At 37.0% G+C, this 23,887-nt stretch overlaps 1 protein-coding gene across 1 annotated transcript in view; it reads left to right on the top strand.

Moving 5' to 3' along the window:
- Window positions 1–23,887, top strand: part of EPHA6 (EPH receptor A6) — an 848,112-nt gene that overhangs the window by 517,731 nt on the left and 306,494 nt on the right. Inside the window, exon 7 of the mRNA XM_084875438.1 lies at window positions 11,960–12,122. Coding sequence (XP_084731564.1) covers window positions 11,960–12,122 — 163 coding nt within the window. The remainder of the gene's footprint in view (window positions 1–11,959; window positions 12,123–23,887) is intronic.

The following is a 23,887-nucleotide window of genomic DNA, read 5'->3' as shown; positions in this document are numbered from 1 at the left end:
ATATATATATTATTTATTTTTTACAGAGAGGTAGAGAGAGGGACAGAAAGTTAGAAACCTCGATGAAAGAGAATCATAGATCAGCTGCCTCTTGCACACCCCCCACCGGGGATGTGCCCTCAACCAAGGCACATGCCCTTGACCGGAATCGAACCCGTGACCCTTTAGTCCGCAGGCTGACGCTCTATATCCATCGAGTCAAACCGGTTTCGGCGACATCCAACATTTTTTAAAAGACTTCTTATAGCATCTGCAGGACTAATTTAAGGCACAAGCCTATCATCGCCCTGTATTAAATTCATCCTATTGATAATGGCTCCTTAAAGAAAGAAATATGCTCTTATACATCTGCTATAGCCTGTAAAGTGTTTACACATTGTTTTGCTTTTTTATTACAACAAGCCTGCTCTTTTTAGATGTTATAACCTTCTCATTTTTCATAAATGAAAATTAGAATTCCATTGATCTTCTCCTATCATCAATGTTTCCTAAGGGTCCCACTGTAATAATTTGCCATTTTCCCTAATAGTAAATTTATCCACTATTTCAAGCAGTTAATGATCTACATATGTTATCTGCTTTCTGAAAATCAATTGTGAATGCTTAATTCTAGATCAATATTTTTCTACCATCTGGTGTACCTTGATGCCATCTCCTACTCTTGCTCAACATTTACTATTCAAGGAATGCACTTAATTTTCATTTTCGGTGAAACAAGGTACACATTAGAAGGACTGTAAGAAAAAATCACTTGAATGCATTTCAAAGTGATCTCGGGTTATCTCCTATTTTTGAATACCTGGGATAATCAAGAGTTGATTGTAGTAAATTATAGCCATGGTATACTAAGTGGCACTTCTCCAAAAGTGCAGTCAGAAAGTAGTTGTGTACCAAGAATGTCTACTTCTACATTTTTCTTAATTATGCGTAATTTGTCTTTTTTATTATAAAGTAGCTATTTTTTTACCTAAGAAAAACATTTCAGAACACTTCACCTAAAAGGTTAGAACAACCTACCATTTAACTTCTTAACCCCTTCTGCCCCAAAATTAAAATCTCTATCTGTGTATTCAATAGATAAATGTGAGAAAATAAAGCAACTCTCTTGGTAACCAATGACAGAACCCAACTTCAATGATTATTTAAGGATGTTAGAATGTAGAATCCAAGGCAAAGCAGACCATCCCATGTTTAAGAAAGCAACAACCAAGAAAGATGAGGTTATTAAACCTCAATAAGTTTTTTTCCCCCCTGTATCTCTTTATTGTGATTCCATTTCATTGGAGCAGAAATCTATAATTATTCTAGCTTGCTTTTATCTCTGGACAATCAGCTTTGTTGGGGACAGTTCCATCTTCCCCTGATAGTGTTGTTAACTTAGAACTGGATGCAGACGAATCAGTGTGAGTTGCAAACCTTCCCAATTTGTATTCCTACATTGGAGCAGCAGGTTTAGTAGTCCAGATCCTGATGACATGTGACCAGAGTTGCACCAAATATCCTCCATCCTATATAATAAAGAGGTAATATACAAATTTACCATCACTCCAACACAAAAAATGGCCACCGCATATGAACACAAGATGGCCACCACAAGATGGCCAGCAGGGGAGGGCAGTTTGGAGGGATCAGGCCAGCAGGGGAGGGCAGTTGGGGACAACCAGTCCTGTAGGGGAGGGCAGTTATGGGTGACTAGGATGGCAGGGGAGGGCAGTTAGGGATAATCAGGCCAGCAGGGGAGCAGTTAGGCGTCAATCAGGCTGGCAGGGGAGTGGTTAGGGGGTGATCAGGCTGGCAGGCAGAAGCAGTTAGGGGCAATCAGGCAGGCAAATAGACAAGCGGTTGGGAGCCAGCAGTCCTGGATTGTGAGAGGGATGGCCGACTTCCCGCTTAGGCCCAATTCCACTGGGCCTAAGACATCCCTTGAGGGCTCCCAAATTGGAAAGGGTGCAGGCTGGGCTGAGGGACACACACACACCTTCATGCACAAATTTCATGCACTGGGCCTCAGAATGTTAAATAACCCAAGTATTCCTTTGTGGATATCAATCAATAGATATTTATTAAACACTATCTATACATCCAACAAGTGTCATATATGTCTGTCTTTAACATTATATTGTCTTCTCAGAAATATGTAGTTTCAGTCTCCTAGCCAGTAAAACAAGAACTTCATTAGGACATTGTTTAAAAAGAAAAAAAAGGTTATGGTAGTAAAGTGCTAATTTTTTTTTTTTTTTTTAATAAGTTTTTATTTTTCATATTATTACAAATGTTCCTTCCCCCCTCCCCACCATTGCTCTCCTCCACCAGGTTCCCACCCCACCCTCTGCCCTTTCCCCTCTCCCCATTGTCCTCATCCATAGGTGCACAGTTTATGTTCAGTCTCTTCCCACGCCCCCCTCTCCCCTTTTCCCCAAGAATCGTCAGTTCACTCCCCTTCCATACCTCTGATTCTATTATATTCAACAGTTAATATTGTTCATCAGATTTTTTTAATTTCCTTGGTTTTTAGATTCACTTGTTGATAATTACGTATTTGTTGTTCATAATTTTTATCTTTGTTTACTTTCTCTTCTGAAAGAACCCCCTTCAGCAATTCATATAATTCTGGTTTGGTGGTGATGAACTCCTTTAGCTTTTTTTTATTAGTGAAGCTCTTTATCTGGCCTTCGATTCTGAGTGGTAGCTTCGCTGGGTAGCTTATTTTTGGCTGTAGGTTCTTGCTATTCATCACCTTGTATATTTCTTGCCATTCCCTTCTGGCCTGCATGGTTTCTGTTGAGAAGTCAGCTGACAATCGTATAGGTGCTCCTTTATAAGTTACTACCTTCTTTGCTCTTGCTTCTTTTAATATTCTCTCTTTATCTTTTGCTCTTGGAATTTTAATAATGATGTGTCTCGGTGTGGTCCTCTTTGGATTCCTTTTGTTTGGAGTTCTGTGCACTTCCTGGACTTGTAAGTCAAATTCTTTCACCAGGTGGGGGAAGTTTTCTGTCACTATTTCTTTCAGTATGTTTTCGATATCTTGCTCTCTCTCATCTTCTGGAACCCCCATAATTCTGATGTTGGTTCGCTTGAAGTTGTCCCAGAGGTTTCTTACATTATCTTCAATTTTCTGGATTCTCTTGCCTTCTAGCTTCTGCGAAGGAGTGTCTTCTGGCTCTTTATGTTCCAAATTTTTGACTTGATTCTTGCGATCTTCCCTTCTGTTTTTAGGACTCTGTAGAATATTTTTTATTTCAGACAATGTATTCTTTATTTCTTGTTGATCCCTTATCATTTCTTGATGGTCTCTTTTCATATCCTCATAGGCCTTATTTATCTTTTCTAGGAAATTCTTGAAAAACCTTATAAGCGTAGATTTGAACTCTATATCCAGACGCTTTTTGTCCTCCATTTCTTTCGTTTGTGATCTATTTTGTTGTCGCATTTCGCAGTTACAGATGGGACGGGGTTTCAGGGTGGAGCCTGCAGCTTTGGCTTCCGTCAGCCCCGCCCTATGCGGGTCCTTCAGTGCTCGCTGCCGGCGCCTCTGAGAGAAAGGTGCCCTCGATTTTCGCCTGCTGCCAAACAGTCTATGCTCTCCCACAATGAGCCCGGTATTGGGGTTCAGTTCAGTTGGAAGTGGAGTTGGAGGTGGCGTTCACAGCAGTCTGGAGCCCCAGTCTCCTTCCCGTCAGGGCAATCCCGCGGCACAGCCGGCCGTCCCTTCTCTGCTCGCTGTGTGCGCGCCTCCGGGACCTCCTTTCTCCGCTACCCGGGGTGCCGACTTACAGCCCAGCTCCCTATGGCTGAGCCTGAGTCCCCGGGGTCTGGCCCAGAACTGGGGTTCAGAGCAGTCAGGGGCCCAGCACAGTCGGAGTTTTATCTCCTTTCCGCTAGGGAACGCCCGCCAGGCACTCGGCCTCCCTCCTCTCCGGCTCCGTCCTCTCCGCGTGCACCGCGTGTCTCCGTACCTTAGGCTTTTACAGCTCCTCCGTGCTTCCTTCTGGTTTTCTCCTTGCTTCTTGTTGTAGGATTTCCAGTCAGTCGACTTTCCTGTAGTTCTGGGTAATGTCCATTTTATATTTTAGTTGTATTTTATTAAAATTGTTGTGTGCGGCTGCGGCTAGTTGCCTACCCGAGCAGCCATCTTGGATTCTAAAAGTGCTAATTTTTAATGGCACTTTCATACACTCCTGTTTATTTGAACCTGGGATGACTGAAAAGGATAAAGAAAAATCCAGCCCAGCCAGCATGGCTCAGTGGTTGAGTGTCAACCTATGAACCTGGAGGTCTTGGTTCAATTTCTGATTGGACACAGCTGTGTTGCAGGGTCCCTCACAGGGGACAGGCAAGAGGCACCCGATCAATGGTTCTTTCTCATCATTTATATTTCTCTCTCTTCCTCTCCCTTCCTCTCTGAAATCAATAAAAATATATTTGAAAAGAAAAATCCAACAATCCTTTAATTGTCCTCAGTGAATAAGAACATGCAGGTTACCTTTATAAATCTAAAGTTCTATAATAAGAAACTCCTGGACCTCATCAAACAAATGCTATTCCCAACTCTGAACAAGAATATTTTATATTCCATGAAAGATTGGGTGAGTTATAAGCCCACCTGATTTTCTAGAATCTGTCTATATAAAATATATCAAAAGAGTAAAAATAAAAGCATAATTATTGGAAGTGTTAACCATACTAGAAAATAATGTTATGTTTGAAATAACAAGTTAAAATTTGTGTTGGAAATTGTTTCTACTATTGAGGAACTATGTATATAAAAGTATTTTAATGCCATCAAATTATTACTCTATGGTTCAAAGGATATCTTAAATGTATAGTTATTTGTAGTGATTAGATGGCCAAGAACACAAAGTATTAAATAAATGACCTTGACTTAAAGTCTAATGTACAAGCAAACTTACCCTGGACATACCTTCCTAAACTGGGTATATTGAAAAAGCACAACTTAAATGGAAGCCACTGATTAGTTTTATGACTTACTTTGGTAAATTACTTACTCTTTCTGGACAAGTTTCATCACCTGCTAGGTGAGAATAAAAATATTACCAGTTCTTTTTGCTTCACAAGATTATTATTATGCTAGTGGCCCAATGCACAAAATTCGTGCACATTAAAAGGAAATTAATTAGAGGACATATTTTGATACCACTATTTGCCCTTTCTCTATAATAGAAGTGTCAGAGATGAAAGAAAATTAGTAAAATGTATATGAAAACCTCTCTCCTGTCAGAGTCTGGGGCACACTGTGGAATCCAGAGTCAAGTTCCTGCCCACCACACACGCCTCAAAATTGCGCAAGACCCAGACCTGGCCAGCCCCACCCTCATCAAGCCCCAAAGTGCAGGGGGTGCAGCCTCAGGTCCCCCATCAAGCCCCACCAGGTGGGGGGTGTGGCCTCAGGTCCCCTGGCCCAGCACTAGGGTGGGAGGGCACGAGGGCATGACGACCATTTGTGTATTAGCTCTTTATTATAGAAGATTACATAAAGAATGGGTGAGAAAATAACTATTGATAATAAGTTGTAAACCATTGCATAAATCACATGTGTCAAACACAAGGCCCGCGGGCCAAATCCAGCCCTCCAGGCCTTGCAATGTGGCCCGCACCGCGCTGTCATCACTGCACTCCGCTGTCAGCTTATGACATTGTCAGTTTATGACTGTTCAGTAAACCATTCGGCCCGCGATTTAGGCTGGATTTTAGATTTTGGCCCCTTCTCTGATTGAGTTCGACACCCCTAGCATAAATCATACTTGTTATGATTGTTCATATGTCTATATATATATATATATATATATATATATATATATATATATATGTATTTTTCACATATATGTATTTTTCATATATATATATATATATATATATATATATATATATATATATATATATGAAAAAATGCTACAGCCCAGCTGGTATGGCTTAGTGGTTGAGCATTGACCTATGAATCAGGAGTTCATGGTTTGATTCCTGGTCAGGATAAATGCTTGTATTGTGGGCTCTATCCCCCAGAGGAGAAATCCTCTCCCTTTCTCTCTGAAATAAATAAAAATATATTTTAAAACAAAGAAAAAGAAAAATAGGCTACAACATAATTTTAATTACATATATAATTCCATTAATTTATAATTAAAAGTATAAAACAAAGAGGTAATACATTATAGAAATTCCACTGGATCCAAAGACTTTAAGAGAAAGAAAAGGAGTTAAAAGATAACTGTTGAATGTGTACCTGTTGAATCTACTTCCATAATCGAGAATGGTGAACTCAAGAGAGAAAGATAGGGATGATGAGAATGAGTCATAACAAAGGAGAGGAGACTTGTGTTTCTCACATAAAAATATAGAATTTAATTGCTTAGGTAGAACTTTGGTGATTATGTAAGGTATATCTACTAGGCACCCTAGAATCTTACACATAGTGAACATTCAATGAATGTGTATGAAATAAATGAATTTTCTATACCAGTAAATCAAAGTCTTTAAGGTGATTTAGCAAAGTATTATACATAACAGAACTAGGACCAAGATCAAGACCAAAAAAAGAGAGAACTCCAATCCAGAATTCTCTACATGCTGCCTTCTCTTTATATGTGCCATGTTTCCTCTCATTGTAGCAAGGAACAGCCATAAAAACTGGGAATCTGAGCCTTTCTCTTCGTTGTTACAGTTTCAGATTGAATGCTAACAGGGCCCAGACTCTAGTAAGAGAATCTCTTAGTTACTGTGAAGAGTAGACACTTAGAGAGATAAAGCTAGATTCAGAATTCTAGGTAAAAGAAAGGTTCGATGAGACAGTAAGATTAGACTGTCAGAAAAGCCTTGATTTCTATCAGCTGGGAAGGAGCAAAGACATTAAATGCAGGGTCTGCCCCCAGGAAGAGAACCATAAGAAAAGGTGAACATCTCTAGACAACAATACCTGTGTCTCCTACTTAACAATGCCCTATGTCCATACAGTTTGCTTCTGAGCTATTTTTTAATATACATGGATACATATATAGGAATTGTACTAGTACATGCATTTATTTTAGGAAATAATGTAGGTAACAGTATACTGAAGTGCATTGTTACTAAATTTTTTATTCATAATTAGTGTTATTATCTGTGTTATCATCAAAGGAGAGGTAATACAAGCTACTTCACTTTCAACACCCATTAATGCAGAAAACCAGCAGTGCTCTCAGCAATGCTCTCAGCAATGAGCATCCACTGTTCTGTCCACAGGTTGGTGGGTTTTGCAACCCATGAGGTTATGCCTTTGGAGCTTCACTTTATGCCATTTGACAACCTGCCCTGACCCATAAACCTGTGTGAATAATAATCCTGGATCTGCCACACAAAAATTAAAAATCATAGATTTTGGAAATTAATAAATTCTTAGAAATTATTAATAATATATTAAGACAGTATTAGTAACATTAATACTATATAAAAACTTAATGGAGTATAAATAGTGCAGTATTTTGTTTTTGTAGACTTATGTATTTGAAAATGCATGCATTTGGCCGAAACCGGTTTGGCTCAGTGGTAGAGCATCGGTCTGCGGACTGAAAGGTCCCAGGTTCGATTCCGGTCAGGGGCATGTACGTTGGTTGCGGGCACATCTCCAGTAGGGGGTGTGCAAGAGGCAGCTGGTCAATGTTTCTCTCTCATTGACGTTTCTAGCTCTCTCTCTGCCTTCCTCTCTGTAAAAAATCAATAAAATATATTTTAAAAAGCCGGGACCAGTTTGGCTCAGTGGATAGAGCGTCGGCCTGCGGACTGAAAGGTCCCGGGTTCAATTCCGGGCAAGGGCATATACCTTGGTTGCAGGCACATCCCCGGTGGGGGGTGTGCAAGAGGCAGCTGATCGATGATTCTCTCTCATCGATGTTTCTAACTTTCTATCCCTCTCTCTTCATCTCTGTGAAAAATCAATAAAATATATTTAAAAAAAAGAAAAAAGAAAAGAAAATGCATGCATTTGACCCTTGGGGATTTGAGATGCTGACCCTTGGACAGGAGAAAATTTGCCTATTTGACTCTCTGAAAACTTAATTACAGTCATTCCTTGGTATCCACGGGGGACTGGTTCCATGTTCTCATACATACCAAAATCTGCAATTGCTCAAAGCCCCTTTTTTAAAATGCTGTAGGAGAATGTATTCTGTAGGCCCCCTAACTCCAAGGATTCCAAACCACTGATCAAAAGTACTATTTCCAATCCATGTTTGGTTTAATCCACAGTTGCAAAAATCAGGATATGAGGGCCGACTGCATATTTATTGAAAACATCCACGTATAAGAGGACCTGCCCTGTTCAAACTCGTTGTTCAAGGGTCTACTGTACTGAAAACTAATGAGCTAAGCATGAAACACGAGAAGTTAGAAAACAACTAATCAACAGAAGGGAAATAGAAGGAAGAAAACAATTTATGGTAAGGACAGATATTAAACATAGTAGGAAATAGAGAAATAGAAAGCTAAACAAAGCCAGAAGTTGATTCAAACTTCTAGAAAGCTTGACAAAGAAAAAAAAAATACAAAAAGAAATAATATTAAGGCCGAGCAGAGGATTGTTACTATGAATTTAACAAACATGAAAAACATATGAGAGTTTTATGACCAGTAAAATGTATTTCTAGCAAAGTTGAAGATGTATGTGCCATTCCATTATGGCAAACTCCAGAAGGACTCACACACACCCTGTTCAAGCATGTTCGGAATTCAGCCTGCCAGGATGAATAAAGAATCTGGGTGGCTCTGTGGCAAAGCATAGTCTCTGCCTGGTAGCAGTTACATTGAACTGGAGTTGATGTGTCAGCAACAAGTCAATTAGCCACAATTCTGGGACAATGGTGCCTATGCTTGTCACGGGTAAGTGCTAATTTGGTTTCCCAAGAGCTTGGAAACACCAGGAGGAGACAGGGCTGCATACACTGGGAGGATGAACTTTGTGCCTGCTGCCTTCTGAGCCCCTCCTCAGCCTGCTCAGAGGTAGCAAGATGTAAGACCAGGCAGCAGCCACCACTCGCCTGTGATTCAGGCCGAGGAACCACATAGGCACACTTCCTACCTGAGGATTTTTATTCCAGGGATCTAGCTACAAATGCACTTTTGTATCTAACAGCAGGAATGCAAAAAACTGTTTGCAAAACGTGCCCTTTCCTCCCTGAAACTTTACTAAGTAAGAAATTACTATTCCCCTATGCTTCGGTGAAGCAACAAAGACATAACAGCCGGGACCGGTTTGGCTCAGTGGATAGAGCGTGGCCTGCGGACTGAAAGGTCCCAGGTTCGATTCCGGGCAAGGGCATGTACCTTGGTTGCGGGCACATCCCCAGTAGGGGGTGTGCAAGAGGCAGCTGATCGATGATTCTCTCTCATCAATGTTTCTAACTCTCTATCCCTCTCTCTTCCTCTCTATGAAAAATCAATAAAATATATTTAAAAATAAAAATAAATAAAATATTCTACATCTTAAAAACAGCAAAACAGCACTACATATTAAAGACATAACAGATCATTATCGGCCATTCCTAGAGCAAATTTTTGAGTTTGTATCTTCTCTTCATGAGGATAAGACTAAATTCTATTTTTTGTGCTTTAAAATTCTTCTCTCAGTCATCACTTCAAAATTCACCATAACTCCTATGTTGCAAAAACTTTTGTGAAAGATGGAGTCTTGTCTTCTTGTATGTGAGGCTGAAAAAATAGAAAATGTTTTGCAAATTTCACCAGAAATTATATTATCTCTTTTACTAGTACACATTTTTTTCAACAATATGAGTTTTATACTCCAAGTTATAAAGCCTTGATCTTAGAAAATCCTTCTGTAAGCCCTTAGCAGATGATTGCTGCCATCAGTGTTTTCATAGATTTTATTTCCTTGGATTTTATGCTAGGTGGGTATTTATTTACTTTCTAATCTCAAAACTACCTAGAGATAAATATAAGTTGACATTTGTCTGTTTTGCCTTTTTATTTGAAATTTGCTGTTATTAACTCATATTTTCTTTGTTCTTCATGTTTAATAAACAGTTCTATTATTGGGGGAGTAGGGCAAATTCATTTCCTCAGCCAGACACCAAATAGCCATGTAGCATATAAGATTCCGACAAATAAAGCCATAAAATTTTTAAATGATCTTTAAGATAAGGATTTTTTTTCCTCAAAAGTAGCTTAAGGGAAAGAATTTTCATAGTTCTAAATCTTAAAGCATCACAAGCAAATAAATGCAGCGTGATACATTCTACATGTGTGTAGGTTTTTATAACTTCATTTGTTAGTTGGGAATATCTCCTGAACAAGAGGTTTTCAGGAAAAGGCTAAATCTTGATGGGCGTATTATAGATAGAATTTAAGCATTGAAGGAGTGCTTCAGTTAATGACCTTGAAAGTCACTTCCATCCCTGAGATAACTTCTATCTTCATATTAATCATAAAAATAGTGCCTAATTAACTTAAGGACCCGTGGCCTAATTTGACCTATGAACTGCAAAGAGTTGTTCATACAAATACATTTTTTTAGATACGTTATAAAATATAATTATAAAGTTATTGAACAACTTGAGGCCTAGTGATTGAATTTATATACCAGTGGGGTTCCTCAGCTTGGCCTGCGGGATTGGGCTAAACCAGCTCTCCACCATCCCCAGAAGGGTCTATGATTGCGAGAGGGTGCAGGCCAGGCTAAGGGACCCCACTGGTGCACAATCGGAGCCGGGGAAGGACACGGGAGTTTGGCCTGCTGGGGAGGGACTGCAGGAGGGCTCCAGGGCATGTCCAGCCAGTCTTGCTCAGTCCCAATCAGCTGGATCCCAGCAGCAAGCTAACCTACCGTTCAGAGCATCTGCCCATTGGTGGTCAGTGCATGTCATAGCAAACAGTTGAGCAGTCTTAACATATCATTAGCATATTATGCTTTGATTGGTTGAATGGATGACTGGACACTTAACATATTAGGTTTTCATTATATAGGATAACACTATACAAAAACAGTATAAAGTTTAATTTTTCTCACCAGCAGCATATTATTTAGTCACTTATATGCACAGGTCAAATTAAATACCCTGCTCTTAGGTGGAAATCATTTAAAAAAAAACAAAAACAAAAAAAAAAACCTGACAGGCTAGATCACTCTGTCAGCAGCAGCAACTCCATCTGCTGTTAGTGAGGAGACATAGTTTGGCAGTTAACTGCAGGTGACTGGGAACCAAGCCTCCAGGCCTGCCTAAGATTCCAAAAGTGTGGTAAGCCTTTCATACCTTCCTACGTCTTCGATGCTCCCTCAGGAGCACACTATTTTTAAATCTACCTTACAGTCACTATGTGACTTGTACATCTTTAAAAATAAACTGTGGTGTCTGGGACAGCACATGTTTATGGTTTCATGTGTTCAGTTGACTCAACTTGGTCACTGGGGAATCACTGAGTTTCAGGACCAAGCAATTGATTTGGGATAAAAGATTTTGAACTTTAAAAAGCAATTAATTTATGTTTCCTTTCACCCACAGGTCTACCCACGGATAGCGCCGGCATTTTGGCACTACCTGCGGGTAGAAGTGAGTAGCGAGCACTTGACTTCTCCCACCCTCGCTCCCAGCTCTCTGCTTCTGTGGGCTGATCGGATGTGCCCATTTTGCTCAGATGCAGCTGCCATTCTGTGTAAACGTGCTCTCACACCACCATGCCTCAGAGTTTGGTCAGAAGTCCAAATCACTGAGAACACTAGTGAAGTTTGTATAAGATTAATCATCCTTCTTAATAAATTTCTAAATCAAGACCATATCATATGTATCCTCATGATAAATAACTAAAGACTAAATTATGGAAAACCATAATTATACCTCTTTTTAATCAATACTTTTGCTATTCTGGGCATATTCCTCAGCTTAACTTTGTATGTCTCTGGGAAAAAGTAGAATAGTTGCTTCATTTGCATTTTCTTCTTTTCTGTCCCTAGGAGCATGAGCAGCTCACCTATTCCTCCACAAGGTCCAAGGCCCCCAGTGTCATCATCACAGGTCTCAAGCCAGCCACCAAGTACATATTTCATATCCGAGTGAGGACTACCACAGGATACAGTGGCTACAGTCAGAAGTTTGAATTTGAAACAGGAGATGAAAGTAAGTTTCACACAAGGATATAGAGTAAGATGTTCATTTAGTACCATTCCCATAGTGGAAATCTAACGTCCTGATAGTTAAAAATCTAATGTCCCAAAATTTTAATAGTCTTATCAAACAGGATTCTGTTCATGCACATGGTTATATGGCCAGGTTAGTTAATGTTTTACTGGTATCCATGTAATGTGACCCCAATAAGTCTCTTCATGCAGAATTCGTCACTTACACTATGACACAGAGTCTTGGTAGGTAAGTGGTGTTAGCCTAAATGGTCATCAGTGTTGGCATCATAATATGAGGCTAGTGAAAATCTGGGAGAGAATAAAGCCACAGAAAATTATTTAGCAGTTATTTCAATATTATGCAGCTTTGGCTTATCCAGTTACACCATTGAAATGCATATTATAAGTGTAAATGTAGATGCATGGGTTTAATTGGAAATTCAAATTAGTTCCATGGCCCCAACACATAGACAACTGAAATGGGAGATGAAGGACTGAGGTATTTCAACATTGTATAACGTAGTGTTGAAATGTCTTACTCATTCTAAGCCCACCTCTACCAGTGAATTCTTTTTGGGGCTTTAATATTCATCTTACTCCTCTCTTTGTACATGGGTGGCTCTTGTAATGTTCTTGATTAGAAAAATGTCTAAATATCTAATCATCATTGATAAGAATTCAAGAATAGAGAATTTATTATAAAATTATTTATGAATAATGGCAATAATAGTTACCACTTATTGAGCCTCTAAAAATACCAGAAATGATGTGAAGTATTTACATGCATTATCTCATTTAAACTTTCACCCTTCAAAGAGACAAGCATTATTTTCCTAATTTTACTTGTGAGAAAACAAAAGCCTAAAGAAATTGAGCCATTTGTTTAGATTCATGCAACTGGTAATAAGTGGTGGTCTGTACTCTTAATTGCTCCATTATCTGAAAGAATGAAATATTCTTTCATTTGAATTATTAATAATACTAATGATAAGACCATTAATTAGGCTACAGTTTTTCTCTGGTTTATCACTTCCTCAAAGTGAAGCTACTTGGGTTTCAAATTCTGTGATGGAACGAATGTTTCATTTGTTTTTTTATGCTGATGAGCAATATTGATCCATAAGAAATTCTTTGGTCCAACTATATCTAACGAAAGAGTGAAAAAAGCACTGACTTGTTTAATTAAGAATTATGTATATATATATTAGAGACCCGGTGGACAAAATTTGTGCACTTGGGAGGCGGGGACGCCTAGCCTGGCCTGTGCCCTCTCACAGTGTGGGAGCCCAAGCAATTAAGAAGGAACACAGTGTTGGGAGAGTAAACTAATGAATAAAAAAGAATACTTATAACCTGGATGTTTAATATCAGTGGTAGTTATTTATAATCCCACTGGAGACTGTTGTCTTTTCAAGCTAGAAATTATTAGGATAAGAATGTAATTATCACAAACCATAATAATAAAAAAAAGTAATGTTAAAATACCCAAATAAGTTGGGTATCTGTTGACTATTTTTTTCTGACCACATGTCAAGACTTAGGCTAGGTATAAAGCCAAGGATGCAACTCAAGGCAAGTTTGCTCCAGGGAAAAGTCTCATCATTGTACTCTCACAGCTATATCTATTTCCTCCCTGCACCCAGTTTTCTTACTTTATTTTACATAGGAAGAAATTAACCTGACTTCTGAAAAGTATGACATTTTGAAAATTATTTCATTGAGTTAGAAATGCACTCTCAGACAAACGCAGTCCCAAAGCCAAATTAGTCATTTGTGTTCATCTGGCACGTCTAGACAAGGCAATTCAGTCTCATAAGAAAACAATAAGGTCTGATCTAAATTTGATTTGGTTTTAATTCTAAATTTCAACTCATTCTTGTCGATGTTATATAAAAGAAAGTACTTTGAAATTCCTTAGCTGAAAAGTCCTCTACTCACCAGTGCAATATTTCTTCTTTTGGCAAAAAAATGTAGAGGACACTTACATATGTGCCATTCTCTGAGTGAGTTCTGGGGATATAAATAATAATAAGAGCTATTGCCTTCACATAATTTATAGTTTAGATTTGTGAAAGGAAAATGAAAAATGCAATATTGTATGACATGTACTACCACAGAGATATGTAAAAGGTGCTTTGAGAGCATAGAGAAGAGGCCCTAGTTCAGCACAAATGGCTCATGAAAGACTCCTGGAGGATGAGAAATGAGGGCTCATTGTTGAAAGGGGAGTAGTAAAGAAATAGCAAGAGTGCTAAGGCCTGAGACAGCATGAAAAATTGAAGAAGAACAAATACTTGGTATCTTTACAGTGAAGAGACCTGGAATGCAAAGTGGTAGGATCTAAAGGTGGAGAGTTATTTATACAGGGGCCAAAATGCAATCCGGCCATATTGAGGATATTGGGTCTTATGAAGACACTGAGGAATCATGGGAGGATTTTAATCAGGCAGCAACGTGACCAGTAACAGGTGTAGGCTACGCTGAGCAATTTACACAAATTATCATATCAATTCTCACAAGATTATATCTATTTTTAGGAACTTAAGTAGCTTTTCTCAAATATGATAAGCAATCAGTGGAAGTGAAAGATTAGAACCCTAGAACCATCTGATAAAGTCAGCAGCAGACAGCAAAAGCCACGTTCCAATTACTGATTTGTAAATGTCATGAAAGTGACTTTTATTAGACCCTGGAAGAGACAGAGTGTCTGAGAAGTATCTGAAAAGTGTTTGTCTATACCTGTAGTTTGAGAACATAAAATGGCTCCCAAATCCATTTGCAGCCCAAGGCAAAGTCATTTAAAGGCTCACTTTTTATCTGGTTTGTTTTAAATTTCATTTTCAAAGCCTGTTGTCTAATTCCAGAAGAGAATTTCAATGAATAATGTCATAGTAGGATATGAATAGGTTTACTATAAATTTAGGAGTATAATTATATAGGTCCAATCTACTACATCAGTCTTTTTCTCTTTATACCCTCCTAACTCATCTTTAAATTTTTATGGCTTTGTTTCTCAAATAGTGCCTGAACTATTAAAATGTCAACTTTATTATTATGTTATCTTATGTATATTCTGTTTACTTAGCTGTGTGTGTATGTGTGTGTGTGTGTGTATGTATATATATGTCTATATATGTCTATATATAGACATATATGTGTGTATATATGTCTATATATAGACATATACATGTGTGTATGTATATATATGTGTCTATATATGTCTATATATGTCTATATATAATATATATTATATATATATAATATATATATATAATATATATATATAATATATATATTAGAGACCCGGTGGACGAAATTTGTGCACTTGGGGGGGGGGGGGGACACCCAGCCTGGCCTGTGCCCTCTCACAGTGTGGGAGCCCATGATCGATCGTCCTAAAGAGGTAGCCCCTCCCACCCATCTGGGGCTACTTGATGGATTGCCCCAAAGAGGTAGGCCAGAGCAGCAGGACCCGCCTACACATCACATGGAGCCGTGGGACTGGCCTCATCCCACAGAGCCAAGGAGCTGTGGCAGTGCACACAGTGTCAAGCTTCCACCCACCCATGCACACCCGCTGTGCACACAGCCTCCTGGTGATCTCTCCTCATGGCATGAGGGCATCATGACCACATAGGCTTTTATTAATAGGATGCCTAGAGATGGGGTGTGAGTTGGGGAGAAGAGTTTAGGTACTCTCTCATTTAATGGCCTGATTCAATTTTTTTTAATTAAGCAAAATGAAGTAGTTTACAATTTAATTCTCTTAGCCATACTATTTTACTTGTTTAAACTTTTAGTTTGCTGATAACTAGTAAGACAATAACAGAATATGATATAATTTCTTTTCAAATTCATCATGTTCTTAACACTTGTGCTCTACAAACATAGTGATATCATGGTGTCACTATGGTGACCTCTCTTGCTCTTTTAGACCAGTGGTTGAATGTATTTCCAGAATCAGAATATGCTAATGAAAACCAGCTAACAAATGTAAAAGTTACTAATTATGACTGCAAGCATTATTTAAAAAGTCATTTTGGTGCTATTGGCTTCCTTTCTAACTAAGTCTATAAAACAGCCTCATTTTGGTAGAATAAATGGAGATAGATACAGGAAGATTGATGGTAGATAGGTAGGTAGGGAGGTAAGTAGATAGGTAGATGATAGGTAGGTAAGTAGGTAGATAGATAGCTAGATAGATAGATGATAGATATTCACTCATCTATAGTCACAAAAGACTTTTTGTATTTCAATGCTGATATTTCATATGTTTGCTAATCTCTCACTGTACTGAGAATATAGCTGAATATTATGTCCACTAACAGCATTCATTGAGTGCTTGTTATGTACTAGCCTTTATATTAGGTACTATAATTGACTCCCGGGTATAATTTGTCAAATAACAATTAACTACACAATCAGTAGTAAGAAAATAAGAATATATAAATATTCTATGTGTATCTTCTTAAAAGATAGATGGAAGATAGGTAGGTAGAAGCTGTCTATATAAGAATTTTTGCAAAATGAAAATAAAATTCATATTATTCCACAAAGTATCAAACACACACATATATATGTGTTAATTACAGCACTTTTTGGACTAAAAGGATGAAAAAACAAGAAATTTTAACAGCTTCATAATTGTTATTTCTCTTCTTATTTTCTGGAGAAAATGTACTTTTGTCCAATGCAGAAAAAGATGAGAATTAAAGTTAAAAAGTTATCTACATGGCAAATAATTATATCCATATCCTTATAAAGTGCTTAAATTATATTTGATTTAATCTTTAATAATATATTAAAATTATACCCCACATATTTTAAAAAGTAATACAAATAATTTATAGATAAGGAAATCAAACATTTGTTCTTATTTAAAATACTACCAGATTTATCTAATACTAGAGGCCCGGTGCACAAATTTGTGCACTCGGGGCAGCAAGGGGGATCCCTCAGCCTGGATTGCAAGAGGGCACAGGCCAGGCCAAAGGACCTCACCTGTGCACAATCGGGGCTGGGAGGGATAGGGAGGTTGGCTAGCTGTGGAGGGACTGTAGGAGGAATCCATGGCTTGTCTGGCCATCTTGCTCAGTCCTGATCATCTGGATCCCAGTAGCAAGCTAACCTACAAGCATCCGCCCCCTGGTGGTCAGTGCATGTCATAGTGAGCAGTTGATTGGCCTTAGCATATCATTAGCATATTATGCTTTGATTGGTTGAATGGATGAACAGATGACCAGACACTTAGCATATTAAGCTTTTATTATAATATATAGGATTCAAATACAATATATTTTAGAATAAGATAAAATAATTGTATGAATGCATTTTCAAAACCAAAATAAAATATATCCTGTTAGACTTCAGACAACTTGAACATTTCTCTTAAATACTGGAAAAGAACTTGTGAAGCTATCAAAAGGGAGTAGGATATATAGCTTAAAACCAATTTTTTAAAAGAAAACTGGAATTTTACACATAATAATTAGCAATTTACCTCTTTCATTGCCTAATGGTTATCCAAATGATCTTGGAGAAGTAAGCAATGTATTTCTTTTCTTTGGAAAGATTAATTATACCTTAAATTTTAACAACATGTATATTTAGGTTTTTACCTGTAAGCTACATAAAGCATTTTGCAGCACAAAAGCCACATATGTCAACATTTAACAATATGTTTTTCAAATGTTGTAACTATAGACTAGATTTGTGGTACCTATAAAAATGGTAACTATAGACTAGATTTACATCACATAAAATAAATAACCACACAAAAATCATCATGATCACCATTAACTGTAAGCTACTGAATCACGGTATTTCAAAATAGAATCTTATGCCATGTCTTACACAATTATACAAAAACTATGTGGGTATAAATAAATGAATTTAATCAATTACTTTTTAAAAAACATTTATAATACTTAGTAATTTTTACTATGGTTTCATATTTAAGCAATTTGATTAATTCTAACAATTTATAGGTGGGAAATGATCCTGAAAATTAGGACCAAAATTGTACCTGTAGTTTTTGTTTCATTATCTATTCTTTAGGTCTCCATTTAACTAATTTATTTATACTCCACTTTGTATACTTAAAACTCTAAATCTTTGTGTATTTTTTCTACTGAATACAATGTTAATTTCTCAATAAATATTCAAGTCTCCCTTCAGTTTAATCCAAATTGAATCATTACTGTCCTACTTCTCTCTAGTTAACATATACTCTGAGAAATGTATGGGTGCTTTATACAAAATAAAATTCTTTTTTAAAAAATAGTTTTATTGCCGGGACCGGTTTGGCTCAATGGATAGAGCGTCGGCTTGGGGACTGAAGGGTGCCGGGTTCGATTCTGGTCAAGGGCATGTACCTTGGTTGCAGGCATATCCCCAGTAGGGGGTGTGCAAGAGGCAGCTGATCGATGCCTCTCTCTCATCGATGTTTCTAATTCTCTATCTCTCTCCCTTCCTCTCTGTACAAAATCAATAAAATATATTTTAAAAAAATAAATAAAATAAAATAAAAAATCGTTTTATTGATTTTAGAAAGGAAGGGAAAGGGAGAGAGAGATAGAAACATCAACAATGAAAGTCATTGATCAGCTGCCTTCTGCACACCCCCATCGGGGATTTAGCCTGCAACCCAGGCATGTGCCCTGACTAGGAATTGAACCGTGACCTCCTGGTTCATAGGTTGACACTCAACCACTGAACCATGCCAGCTGGGCCAAAAAAAAAATTCTTAATCTTTACTTCTAAGCTTCTCTTATGATTTCCAACTGCTATAGTCAGAAACCTATCACAACACAAACCGTTAGTCCAGTTCACACACTGCCCGCCTTTCCTGAAGGGTTCTCATCAGTCTAAGAGAGCATCAATCTTTCCACAGACTTTCTCTGGTGTTTTATTGTACAAGGGCTTTATTCTTTACTAAATTGTTAGCATTTTGAGGTCAAGAACTATAGGCTATTTTTTTGTGTGTCTCAAAAGATTTCTTGCACATAATTAGTTTTCAATATGCAGTTAATCAAATAAATAAGGAACACATAATTTTCCAAAGGCTAAAATATGAAAAAATGACATGTTGCCTACCAGTCTGAGAAGAAAGAATCAAATATTTTTATTTGCCACAGATAAGCAATGTTGTCTTGGGTAACAAGATTTAACTGGCTTGAGTCACGTAGAAACATGATGCATGCAATTTTAATTACAAGTTAATTATAATTCTAAAATGTGGGGGCATTTTTGTTAGAGTTTAATGACATTTTTGTTGTTATTTAACATGTTTTCCTCCTTATATATCTTTTTAAAAAAAAAAACAACAAAAAAACAAAAACAAAAACAAACAAAAAAAAAACCCTCTATGTTTGATCCAGTTTATTGGTGGGAATACAATCTGTACAATTACTTAAAGTAAAATTAGCTAGATAATTATTAGCAGCAGTCAGAAAATTTGAAATAATTAACAGTGAAGCATGAACCAGCTGACCCCGATGGAGTAATAAAAAAGTTAATTAATCAAGCAGAAGGCAGATTTCATATTTATGATTCTACCTAAAGGAGGATGGATTCCAGAACATAAGACTTTAATCTCAAATAATCTCTAGTCAATAGCACACTTTCAATGTTGTCAGCCTTAGCCATCTAAAATGCAAACATCAATCGGAAAGAGGGATTTTCTAGCAGTTAGATTGCTTGAATGTAAATTAGCCTGCCTTATGAGGTAATAAAGAACCTTCATAAGAATTTGTGCTGAAGATAGTTGGATACTTGTTCAGCATGTCATAAGGGAAATCCCTATTTTTTATTTAGAAGCTTGTGATAGAAGTTTAACGTAACGTCTAACACCAGGATTTCATAACAGATAATATTTATGGAGTTCTAATTATGATTCAAGCACTGTTCTATTCTTTAGGGCTACTAAGGCATTTAACCATTCTATGGATCAGAAAAGTGAAGCACAAAGATGTTCAGTAACTTACCAGCTTCCCACAGCTAGTAAGTGTTGAAATGGGGACATCATGACATCAGGCCCTTCTCATGCTAATGCTCAGAACCAGGAAGCTCCCTTTCTATCCATTCATTGTTTTTACTTTTCTTATTCAGCTTGGTCATTACTTCTCATTTTCTTCATGAGTAATTTTTATTCTTACCTCCAATTCTTTACTCTCCCTTAACAAATTATATTTCTTCTTTAAATAATGGGTGTTTGAATACACACACATATTTTTCAGAAGACTATAATTATTTATAAATCACCATACATGATTTTCAGAAAACTATGGGTGTTTTAATGCAGATTTCTGGATTAATGCACATGTAGTAGACCCAGTATAATGCTCTAAAGGGGCAAAATCATGCAGTTAGTCTGATTACCTACATGTGCAGGGACTTGATGAAGAATAATTATTTGCATAGAAAATGGAAGTCTCCTTTTTTTTGCACTGACAAAAAAAATTTTTTTTCACTTCACTTTTGCCTGGTTCAAATAAAGATTTAAATGATGGGGACCAGTTTCGTGTACTGCAAGACAGATTGAAGTCTTTAATATGAAAAATATTAAAGATCATAATGTTGCTAAATGATCTGGAAAGAAAATCATTAACTATTCCCAGGCATTTAGACTTGTAAAACGTGCACGTGTAAAAAGTGCAGTGTTATAATTTGGCTCATATCTAAAAGGGGACTAACAAACCTTAAAACAGAATATAGGTTTAATTTAAGCTAGTAAAGTACAGCAACATATACAAAAACATGACTTCTTTGGGATATAAGCCCTTATCACTTGATTGGAAGTTTGTTTTGTTTTTTGAGATAAAGAACCATTTCTTATTCATTTTTAACTTCCAACATTGCTTTGCATGTGGCTGACAATTGGAAGACATTCAATGAACATCATGAATTAATGTTATCCAGTAAATATTCAATGAATGTGTATTTATTATTTTAAACAAATTATATAGATTTTCTTATTCTACCTATAGATCTTCAGTATGTTGTTTTTATTTGTTTATTTTGTGCATGTATTAATAGCAGTATGACAAATGCTGGCCAAATTATGCAGGATGAATAAATTCTAGAAATCTATTGTGACTATGTTTAATACTGCATAGTATACCTGAAAGTTGGTAAGAGAATAGTCTCAAATGTCTCACCATACACACAAACACACACACATGACTACATGAGGTGATAGATGTTAGTTTGATTGTGATAATTCCACAATGAATACTTTTATCAAAACACTTTGTTGTACACCATAAATATATATAGTTATTACTTGTCAATTATACCTCAATAAAGCTGAAGAGAAAAAAACACAGAGTTAAATAATTTATGTTCTCTGTCTTGAAGAAACTCACCACCAAACCACTCTAGAGACTCTTATAAGAATTCCTTATTTATGTCATTCTCAAAGTCTAATTTTAAATTGACTTGATTTTAAATCATATGGATTTTTTCTATCAGCCATCATATAAATTGCCTGACTTTTTCTGTCAAGCTGTTTGACTTTACAACCTTGAATTCTTCTAGAGAGCAAAAATGTTTCTTAGACATTTCAATTGCTCCAAATTTAGGGAAAAACATATTAATACTTGACGATTTAGCACTGTCTCAAGATGACACAAATCAGCTTTATTGACTTATAATTTGAAATGTTTTTTTTTTTTTAAACAGCATATTTTAGTTGTCAGAAAAGCATCAAGGTCAAAGTGAAGAAAAAATACCTAATCTCAATATAATCACACAGAGCCTATTCACAACTGCTGGTGTGATTCTTAATGATGGCTAACCTTCCCCTTTCATCTGTTGCACAACCCTGTACTACTAGTAAACTCAAGACAGGATTAGGAGTATTGTGTTGCTCAGTGGTTAGTTCTGAAATCCTGTCTTAGAGTAGTAGGGGAGTTCCAGCTAGCTGTAGAGTGCTGCTAGCAGAGATACATAGCTTCCTAGAAGAAAAGGGAGAAAGCATGATGCCGGGATGCATTGTCCTTTGGGAAGTTACAGGCTGCCAGGAGGATGCAGGGCAGGGCCTTGGTTCCCAGCTTTACTTCCTATTTCCAATTGATTTCTATGCACATGATAATTTGTTGTTTTCCAGAGCTGAAATATTTGAGAGATCAATGAAAGAGTTGTCAAAATGCCCAAATCAGATGAAAAGTATTTTTTAAAATATTTTATTGATTTTTACAGAAAGGAAGGGAGAGGGATAGAGAGTTAGAAACATGGATGAGATGAGAGTGGAACATCGATCAGCTGCCTCCTGCACACCCCCTACTGGGGATGTGACCCCAACCAAGGTACATGCCCTTGACTGGAATCAAACCTGGGACCCTTGAGTCTGCAGGCAGACGCTCTATTCACTGAGTCAAACCAGTCAGGGCCAGTAGAAAAGTATGTTATACAAAATACATAAATACTAAATATTACCTGCCTACATAAAAACATAGACATAGTTTGAATCTTTATTGGAACAGTATAAAATAAAAATAATTTTAATTTATCTAATGTAACATCTTTAAAATTGGTGCTACCCCAGTGCAAGGAGTCTGTTTTTGCTATATCTCATTGTGAAGTCACAATACTGAATAGACAGATTTTATAAAAAGCATCCAGTCAGTTCCACCAAGACCTGTGTGGAGAATTAAGAAGCATGAGAATTAAGTTGCATTACACTTTACTTTTTCAACAGAAATAGTATTTCAGTGAATTTAAATTGAGTAACAAGAATCCTTGGCAAAATAGCAGAAGCCTTTTAGAAGATTTAGCTGTGTGTGCACAAACCAGAGGGTGACATGCGTGAGCACATTACTGTGCTGTAACGATAGGCAAAGTTGCAGAATATGGCAACTTTACCTTCGGATATAAAATAGCTGATTCACACAAACTGAATTTTATATGCTTTTATGCTTTTGAAAAACTGAGCATCCTTTAAAAAATGCCCTTGCACTACAGTTATTTTTAAATTAAGTAGTTATCTTATATTTGCTGGATACAAAACCAGAAAAGACTAAATGGGTTTTTTCTTCAACATCAATTTTGGCAGATCTATAAAAGGTAAAACATTGCAATATTACTTACTGAAGTTAATATATATATATATATATATATATATATATATATATATATTGTATTTATATACACTTCCTGTTCTCATTCTGAAATGAAATTGGCAATGTTTTTAATATTGTTACATGAGTTCTTATCATTGGAAGTGAACAGGGTTTATTTTTAAATTTTAATAAATTTTGTTCTGAAATTTGACATAATGAGAGAGAAAGTGAGGGGCACTTGAAAGGAAGCAGCAACAGTGAAAACCAGCAGAAGAATGTTGTGTTTATTTATTTAATCCTTAACTCAATAAAAAAAATATTAATGGATGGGCCAGATATAGAGGCAAGCACTAGGGATTCAAAGATAAGAGGAATAAACGTATGTCCTGCTTTCACAAAAGCTAATGAGAAGTTCAGAAAATTAAACAAGATTATAATAAAGGATTATGTGTGGTGTTTCTGAGAACACAAAGAAAAAAACCCAAGCTATCATCTAAAAATGCTTCCAGGAAGGGGAGAGTGGATGTTATGGGAAGCCTAAAAGTCCCAGGAATCTACAATACCACCACCCAGCCAACAGCTGCGAACCCAGGAATACCGGTCCCCGAGCAGTGCGAACACATGGATTCAGAGGAGCTCTGCACCTCTCCACGGAAAAGAGAGGGAGAACTACATAACCAGACACCTAGAGAGGAGAGATCAT

This window comes from Pipistrellus hanaki (assembly GCF_964339955.1).
Source record: "Pipistrellus hanaki genome assembly, chromosome: 2".
NCBI classification, from domain to species: Eukaryota; Metazoa; Chordata; class Mammalia; order Chiroptera; family Vespertilionidae; genus Pipistrellus; species Pipistrellus hanaki.
This window is presented reverse-complemented; position numbering and strand designations above follow the sequence as displayed.